Raw genomic sequence first — 9,450 nt, 5'->3', positions numbered from 1 at the left:
AAGGGACGAAAAGTGGCAATGGAAGTGAAGATAATCGAGCCATTGCTTGGAGAAGGAACTGTGGAGTTGAGAAGATGGGACTTGAAGAAATATTCAGGACGTACAAGCTTGTCGTACGTGTTGAATAAAACTTGGGGGGAAATTTGTGTGAATAATAAACTCACGATTGGGGATGTCATGCAACTTTGGGCTGTTCGAGTTGATGAAGAATTGCTGCTTGTGCTTGTCAAGCTTGACTGAAGAGGATGATGACCAAATTTTGTAGTTAGGCATTATAGTTACTTGTTTTTCTTGTTGGGTTTAACTGAAGAATTGTATGTTCATAATAAATTTTACAAAATAAATAATACGGTATTCTTTGGAGACGATAATTGCACGAATTGTTTTAGTTTCAAATTTCAATTTGTATCTTGGGGCTCAATCAATATAATATCTTCATAATCGCCATTAGATGATCAAGAATTTCGAATACAAGCCTGTGGGGTTTGGGATTATCAGAATTGCTTGGTGACTGAAAATGATAAGAATTCAGAGTGCGGGCACAACTTTTCTACTTTTCTATGTATTAACAAGCACGAAAACGAACTCGTCCACGTACGCACATATTTTCCCGCGCTTCGAAGTTTTTCAGTTTATATGCGTATTTACTTGACCACATCTGGAATATTTCAAGCGTTGCCCATTCCAAATATAAGAAAATATATACGGAACTGCTTCTCTAAATCTAGAAAATCGAAATTGGAGGGAAATCTTTCTCCAGGTAGTCAGGGTTCCTCTTTGATAATTAACGAAGCGTTTAAAGTTTCGAATATTTTTATCGCTGATTTTTTATGATTTGATGAATTGATAGGTATGGGTCTGGATTTCAGTGGTGACTTAGCTAGCCTTGATACCAAAATATTGCACCTACCGGAGCCTACTCGGACCATCGAAGCCAATCGTCATCTGGCCGAGAAGCTCTTTGATCAGTGGCTTTCGCTTCGGGAAACAAATAATCAGGTAAAATTGTTGTTATTTCGATTATTTATTTTCAAATTTTGTCTATCAATACGATGCACGCTTTTAGTGTATATATAGGTTGCTGTTTAATTAATTGGAGTTTCTATTTGGGTGTTTTCTTTTTTGTCTGTTAAATTAGGTTGGTTTACGACGTGTGAGTTAATAATATTTTACATGCAATGATGTTTGGGTAGAGCGGCGAATGTAGGGGGAATTACCAAAAAATGAGAAAAAGATGTTGGGGATTTCATAGAGTTGCATTGTGATTTTTGTTTGAAATTCCATCGTTGTTTTCTGTTTCATTTTCAAAAATCATTCGACGGGGAACAAACTTGTTTAATTTTGGAAAGATATGGAAAATTATAGCCGGGTCTCCATTCTGTTCAAAGTGGAGATAGGAGATGAAATGAAAAGAAAAAACTCTATCCAGTTTTAGCCCATGCAATTGCAGGTAAGATATTTGCTCTATAAAGCCAAGAAAGGTCATTCTTTGAATTTCTCTGGAGCATCATCTAGCACAAATGCTGCAGCAAGCAATTCTCTTCCTTCAATGTTTCCTGCTGTTAATAAACGACCACTTTCACCGGAAAGTCCATCCGGTTCACCTAGTGTCAAGAAACAGAAGGCGTCCCCTTTAGGCTCTCTCAAGAAATTAGTGAATGACCCTGGCAAAGAGCTTATCCCGCAGGTCAGAGTAGCCAATAATGTCATTATATTATAGTGGAACTCAACTTTGAATATTGATGTTATGCTGATACTTGTGATGAATGCAGTTCTATTTTCAAAATGGCTGTCCACCCTCTAATGAATTGATAGTGGAGTGCTTGTCTAGAATTAATCAGTTATTTCCTGTTGACATGAATGGACTCCAAATCAACGGTGAGACTTACGGCATATTCTTGTTTGGCACAGTTGCACCAGACATAAACACTGAGGATCTCATTGCTATTTGTCACGTTCTCTTCATACATCTGAAACTTACAATGTAAGATGTGAAAAAAATTTGTGTGCCAGTGTCATTATGCTGATTACATTTTCATGAATGTTAGAATTCAAACGAGTTACAAAGGAAATATGTGAGCTCCCATCATTCTTCTCCGCTGCACTTTTTAGAAAGATTGACATCAACTGCACCGGCATTGTGACCAGGTAGATGTCATGTTATTATTTTCCTTTCCATTCCTTTCCTTTTGTCAAGATTTACTTCAGGTAGATTGCGCCCGAGTGAGAAAATACTGACTTACACCAATCCGATCGCCAAAAAATTAGTTACGTCATTCACAAGTTTAATCACATTTAACTTAACTAACTACTTTAGTTTTGAATGAGGAAGCCAATTGTATATGATTGCATGCTGTTAGATTTCTCTCTGTCCTTTCATACATGCTCACAAATGAGAAAATATTGACTCACACCAGGATTTATGGGAATATGGTAGTTTTATTAGGTGCATGTTCAATAACATTTACCCCTCTAACTTCTCAAGTACCTTGTTGTTCAATCACATTTACATTTCTAACTTCTTGATTACCTAGAATTAGGGAGTAAGTTGTATGTGCAAGAGCAATTATTTATTTTTGATTGATCTGGATTTTGGCATGCAAGATTCTTTAAATAATTTTGTGCAGTCAACAAGTCCTCAAAAATTATTGAAGAGAAGGAGGAGGAAGTGCCAATATTATTGAACTTATGTTTGCTATAAGCTGACCTTATTTTTGTGTGTCTATTTGATCATGGTCAAAACATGGTGCACTCTTGCATTTTGTTGATTTAATTCTACAGAATGTCTTGTTTGTTTATTGTAAAACTTAGTGCAAACTTGTTTTGCATCAAAGAAGCAAAATTTTCATAGGATTATAGGTGTCAATTGTGTTGGAATTGGTCATATGAGTTGGTTTTTATTAACTTTGACTAATTATTTGTCTCCATTTGGCAAATTTCAGAGAAAGAGTTCAACCTTCACCTCGACCGAATGCATTCTTTGCATTTCTTTTCTACAATTCTCTAAGTCTATTACTGTTATTCTTTTGGATCAATTTCTTGTAGAATTAAATTAATCTTTTAAGTCTCATACAAATGTTGTTGCAATATATGCACTATATTTTACCAACAAATTGTTGTGAAAAATGTGCAATACGGGTCAAGTGCATCAGTGAAAGGAAAAATCTTTGGGTAATGTTGGAAATATTAATAAAAGTAATGGAGAAAAAAAATACGGATAAAAATTATATAACCTTGTATCTCTTATAATTACAAGGAGAAAGACTCTAGTTATAAGGTTACAAATAATCAAAATTGGAAAGCTAAAACTACCTACGATAATCTTCCCTAATAAGAGTTGTTATAATAATATGTTCAGTACAATGAAAGAAAACTAGATTAAATATTCTAATAAGGAGACAAATAAATAATCCAGCTTGTCTAAAATAGACTGAACCAGTAAGATCAAATATTTTGACATGTACGATGAGGTCTAAGCTCCAATACAAAAATAAAATAATTAATAAGATATAAGAAATACAAAACTATGCTTGTAATAAACTATAAACCATGGTGAAAGTTCATGTAAAGCAATTCAATAAAAGTAAATGTCTGACTTGCAAATGAACAAAAAATAAATCTTCAAAACAGTGAATAATGAATCAATAGAAACTGGATGTGTTTATTAGCTGTGAGAATTGTTTCAGATACTACTTCTAATCCATAATCACTTTATGAGCATTTTAAGCATACTTGTGCACTTGAATCTTCTAGCATTAGTCTCCATAGAATGAGATGTGTTTATTGTATATTGGATCAACTGCAACTTGTTCATAAATTCAAAACTTAACTTCTGATTCTAATATTACAATTAGACTATGTTAAATCTACTAGCTAATTACTATTTTACGGATGACATAGTAGCTAAGGAGATAAACACCGGCATTTACTGCATCAGTCAAAGTGGTGGTTGACTTGTACCTATATCCTGGATTAATTATTGCCTTGTACCAATCATGTTTAGAGTTGATTCATCCTCTCTTAGGCTCTTACTTTGTCTTCTGATGCGGAAATAGAGATACATTTGTTGACTATTGGATTATCGGCAACATGTTGACAAAAGATATAGCAGCCCGGATATACGCAATTTTGAAGCAGTCCAATCTAAAGTACTTAACTCAGGTTATTCGAGTACCAATAATGATATATTTTTATAGAAGTTTAGCTGCATCATTAATACTAGTCAACTTGATAGTAGGATGACTTTAAACCTGTGCTCCGGGAACTTATGGCAACTCATCCAGGGTTGCAGTTCTTACAGAGTACACCTCAATTTCAAGACAGTTATGGTATGTTCTAAATCATTTGCTCGATTTGTTGTGGTGACTTTGATCAATTTGGTTTGAATTACTTTGCTATATGTTTTGATTAGTTTTTCTGATTGCTTATTACTACTGCAATAATATAATTCATTTGCTAGTCTACATTAATCTCTGCTGCCTGGCTTTCACAATCACCAATACCAACTCAGCATTACTGGTACACTTTGAAAATCTTGTCACTTATATGTATTATTAGTTGCTGATATGGATTACTAACAAGTAATTCAGTGATCCAATTGAAACAGAGTGAAGTTCTATTATACACTTGAAATTGGGGCAAATATGGTAAAAAATACACCATTAAAATTCCTTGTTTCTATTTCTCTTGTCATTGCGTTGCATGCTGTTAATTATATAGCAAGATAATGATCATAAATTTTGGCCGACCTTTCGGTAGCTGGTCCAATGCTTATGATTGCTTTCCATACTTTCTAGTGAGATCACGTTGCTTGCAATAGTGAGGAGGTTAGTGTTAAGTTGGTTGCCAGTATGAACATTTGGTGGACTTATATATGGACTACTCTTTTCCATTTAGAGGTGTTCACCTATAAGAGAAGTCACATTCCTTGATTATATATTAACAGTTCAATTTACTGCAATGGCCAGCGGAAACTGTAATATACAGAATATTTTATGAAGTCGACCGTTCGAGTAACAATTGTCTCACCCACAGAGAGCTGAAGCATTCGTACTTAATTGCTGCAATGAAATATTTGGATGAGGAAATGTATGTCAACCAATTTTTAAGGTAAAATCGAAGATGTTTTAATTGGTTTTACATAAAAGGAAATGTTCTTGTTTGATTTTCTTTAAATGCTAATGATTATAACACTACTTGGTTAAGTTCCTACAATAGGTTGTGCTGTCTGATGAGTCTAGGAATGCAAGATGAATTTTCTCGAAGGAAAAAAAGAATTGCTTGTTGTTTAATGAATTTACCTAAAGAAAGGATTATCTCAGATATGCTATTAGAGTAACATTTTTAACTTTTTTCAACAATTATCTCACTTAGTCGATATCAGATATGTTGTCAAAGTATGTATTTTTTTTAATTTATTTTTTTTTTGGATAAGGAGAGTAAGAGTATTTTGCTGTATGCAATATGCATTGACTCTTTTACCTTAATAGTGTTCATATAATTATACAAATTTTTGTTTTCTACTTTTATCGTACTTTGTCTGGTATGACAACCAACCCCCCTTCCCCCCTGTTTCATCTCTATTAGCTTTAATTTCCATTTTACCATTTCCTGTAGGTACTTCTCTTATGAACACTTTTACGTGATCTCCTGCAAGTTTGGGGAGTTGGATACGGACCATGATTTTCTGATAGATAAAGAGAACCTCATTACATATGGTAACCATGCACTCACCAACAGGATTGTTGATAGAATATTTTCTCAGGTTTGTCTTCTCCTGCTTTAATTATGTTGAAGTAAGTGACGGTTGTTCTTCATCGCTTTAAGTAGTTTATGTTCTAAAATTGTGAAAGGTTCCTAGAAAGTTCAGCAGTAAGGTTGAAGGAAAGATGGGATATGAAGATTTTGTGTACTTCATATTGTCAGAAGAGGATAAATCATCTGAACCTAGTCTTGAGTATTGGTATGTATACACTTGTTGCTTCTTGAGTATTTTTTATTTTTATTTTTTTCCTTTTATAAATCATCTGAAATCTATGAATAACTTTAATTCATAGATGTACTCTTGTTGCCGATGGAATCCTTTCAAGTTAGGCATGAGGAAGTTATAAAGTCGATCTGGAACTATATCTTAATAGAATTGGGATATGGATTCTATTGCAGGCTTGAAATTATAATTAAATGTAATTCCAAGATAACAGAATTGGCTATTATTCTTTTTCCCTTGACGTCTTAAGGACAAGGTAATAAATGAGATATCCTTCTTAATTATAAATCTGTATTTTCTGCAAGAGCAGTTTCATGATAAACCACCTATGGATTGTCCCTCAAAGGTCCAAAATAACAGAGGAGTATGTAACCTTTGAGTTAAATTACAATTCAAAATCCAATAATTTTGTATGGGATTCGGTAAATTACAATTCAAAATCCAATAATTTTGTATGGGATTCAGTAACCTAAGGTTTCCTGTCAAGTCATACCAAATACGAAATATGCTTTCGTAACAACTGAAATCCTGCGAAATTTTTCTTTCAAATCCCATGGTTTGGAAAAAAGGGGTAAGAATTGTAGTTGGTTACTTCTGTGTCCATGCAAAGAAGATCTTGTGTACTTTTAGAGTCTACTTTATGTTGACTTTTTCTCTTTATATCTATTAATATGTCATGCATGTGGTGAAATGGAATTATCTGAAGATTAATTAACTGAATTTTCAATTAATCATAAGCACTTCAATTTATTTTGGTAGTATATTCTCTTCTGTTTCTACATGCATTTGACACCAATATCTTTTATCAGGTTCAAGTGCATAGATTTGGATGCAAATGGAGTTATAACAAGGAATGAAATGCAATACTTTTACGAGGATCAGAAGCATAGAATGGAAGACCTGCACAAAGAGGCTGTGCCCTTTGAGGATATTTTGTGTCAGATAGTTGACATGATTAATCCACAGGTGATCATCCATTAGATAGTATTTCTTAAATTTTTTGGCTAATTTTTGAGTTTTTTGCCTAAGTTTTTAATTTTAATTTTTTTATTCCCACTTTAATTTAATTTTTCTTGTGCTTTAGGCAAGGAGTAGGTTTGAGGAACCGTATGACCAACCTTATTTTATTTTTTTTTTTGTTGGTCTGTAACAAATTTTGTCATTGTGGTTGCTTATAATTCTTTTCTGATCATGCTTTTTTATTTTCAGCAAGATCTTGAAAACCTTTTTCTAGCTATTGAATAAAATGCCATGCTTGTTTCAAAAAATAAACTTAAAAAAAAAGGTTAAACCCTAACCTTAAGGGTCCCCCACCACCCCTGCCCTGGAGCATCGTGAGGGAGGTAAATTGCAGGTTATGCCTCCAAGGGTACAGGGTGGAAGGCTGCTTGTACACTTGCACTTACCCAAGAGCCAAATCCATATTTCAGGATTCGAACCCTTGACGCAGCAGCCTCAAGCAAAGCTGGATTTCTCCACCCTCCCCTTTTACCACTTGGAGATGTGTCCTGGGGGCGTTGTTTCAAAAAATAAACTTGCTTCTACATCAATGTGCAATTGAGGGTTTTGTTTCTTCCTTGCACAATTTTACCCTGGTGTTTAAGGGACGTGATTGTCAGGGTCAGAACCATTATCTGACATTTCATAAATTATGCTTAAAGGAAACAGAAATGAAGTAGACAGTGATAGGCTGGTCCTTTTAAATTGGGTATTTTGACATACTAGAAAGCACTAATATGGAATTTCTGGACAGTATTGGAGGAGAAAAGAATTGTACATCTGCTGAACTACTATGGCTGAAGAAGCTGCTTCTATTGTCACTTTCGGCTTTGATAAGATGTCTGTGTTCAGGTCTTAGATTTGAAGTGGTGCTTCCACATTAATACTAATGAACATTGTTTGATGTGGTGCTTCCACATTAACACTAATGAACTTTGATGCAAACTAAATGCTTTAACTATGCAGGGGGCATTTTCTTGTAACAACATATTCCGAAAATAAAATTATTTCATATGCAGGATAAGAGCTACTTTACTTTAAGCGACATAAAGGGCAGCAAACTCTCTGGCAGTGTTTTCAATATCCTTTTTAACACCAAAAAGTTTGTGGCTTTTGGAAAAAGGCGTGATCCAGTTCTACTTCGTCAGGTATTAGGTGCAAGTTTATTTATTTAGTTCATATTTGATGATTGTACGATTTTGGATATGCATAGCAAGGTTCCTCATACTTATTAAAGATGTCTCTTTCCTTGTATCCAAAAGGTACATGAGTATCCAAATTTGACCGAGTGGGACCACTTTGCACAACGAGAATATATTAGGCTTACTACTGCCAATAATGTCTCTAGTGGAAGTTCTGACTGGGATGATATGCTTGATGATGACTGGGATTAGTCGCTTGATGATGACCCCCCCTTGCCAGACCCCGTTTGTGAGGTAATTGTTCATGCTATCATTGACTTCCTTTTCAGTCAGTCAGATTTCATTTTAAAGACAGTTCGTGTAGAAATCTCAAGAAATATGGGAATATTATGTGTTATTGTATAATTGATTTTGTGCCGTATTTAGATTAGGTAAATTTATATTTCCCATTGTTAGAGGTAAGCCTTTATTTGTTCTTTGTTTGTAATATATATAGAGGCTCATAGGGGTGTAAGGGTATCAATCAATAATACAATTGTCTTCAAGATTCATTGCCGTTTTCCATATGGTATCAGAGCTAGCGTCTTTCCTGATCGACCATCAATGACGAAACACTCAGAAAAGAGCAATCAATCCCGACATCTGAGCCTCAAAATAGGGAAGGAGAATCTCTCTCCACCATGGACTCAGGTGGAATAGATAACTCTTCATTCCAAGTCACCGTGGAGAGATTGAATGGAAAAAATTATCGAGAAACTAGGATATCTTACCGGAGAGACACAGCCTGCCACCGATACAATTTTTTTGCAGCGATGGAGATAAGAGAATTCGTTGGTAATTGCGTGGTTGGTTAACTCCATGAACCCCCAGCAATTAGAAAAGTCTTATCTCTTCATATCGATCACAAAAGATGTATGGGATGCCGCCAAAGCCGGACCTGAGGAGAGTCTCAACAGGCCGTCGCCTCAGGGCCCAACAATCAAAGGGGCCCAAAAAAAAACTTTTGTTTACATTTTTTTGCTGAAAACCCAGCACACGAGCCAGATTCTCTGCTGGAGGGGGAAAAAACTGTAATTGAAGAAATGCACAAATTTTGGGTTTTAGAACTCAGATCTGTGTGAAGATACACCGCCGAGTCACCGACGTACTAGAAGTTTATATTCTTTTGCCCTTCACCGCCATACTTTACTTAAGGAGGCAGGAGTCGCAATTGACTTCAATCACTGCCACAATGGAAAATCTAGAGAGCTTTAGTCGACGAGTTTAATATTTGTATATATGCTGATTGCTATGTGTATATACAGGACAATGAGAGATAGAAAG

The 9,450-nt window shown here is 35.0% G+C and overlaps 1 protein-coding gene across 1 annotated transcript; it reads left to right on the top strand.

Annotated features, from left to right (window-relative positions):
- The first annotated feature begins 1,148 nt into the window (after positions 1 to 1,148).
- Positions 1,149 to 8,497, top strand: LOC111407006 (serine/threonine protein phosphatase 2A regulatory subunit B''beta-like). The gene is made up of 11 exons (XM_023036347.1): positions 1,149 to 1,687; positions 1,773 to 1,878; positions 2,049 to 2,148; positions 4,056 to 4,161; positions 4,238 to 4,328; positions 4,968 to 5,109; positions 5,617 to 5,764; positions 5,853 to 5,962; positions 6,796 to 6,952; positions 8,005 to 8,133; positions 8,248 to 8,497. The coding sequence occupies exons 1-11, from the start codon at positions 1,439 to 1,441 to the stop codon at positions 8,377 to 8,379; spliced, it is 1,470 nt and encodes a 489-aa protein (XP_022892115.1). The 5' UTR covers positions 1,149 to 1,438; the 3' UTR covers positions 8,380 to 8,497.
- The last annotated feature ends 953 nt before the right edge of the window (positions 8,498 to 9,450 follow it).

Source organism: Olea europaea, chromosome 12, assembly GCF_002742605.1.
Source record: "Olea europaea var. sylvestris chromosome 12, O_europaea_v1, whole genome shotgun sequence".
Classification (NCBI taxonomy): Eukaryota; Viridiplantae; Streptophyta; class Magnoliopsida; order Lamiales; family Oleaceae; genus Olea; species Olea europaea.
The sequence above is the reverse complement of the archived record's forward strand: the minus strand, read 5'-3'. Positions and strand labels throughout refer to the sequence as shown.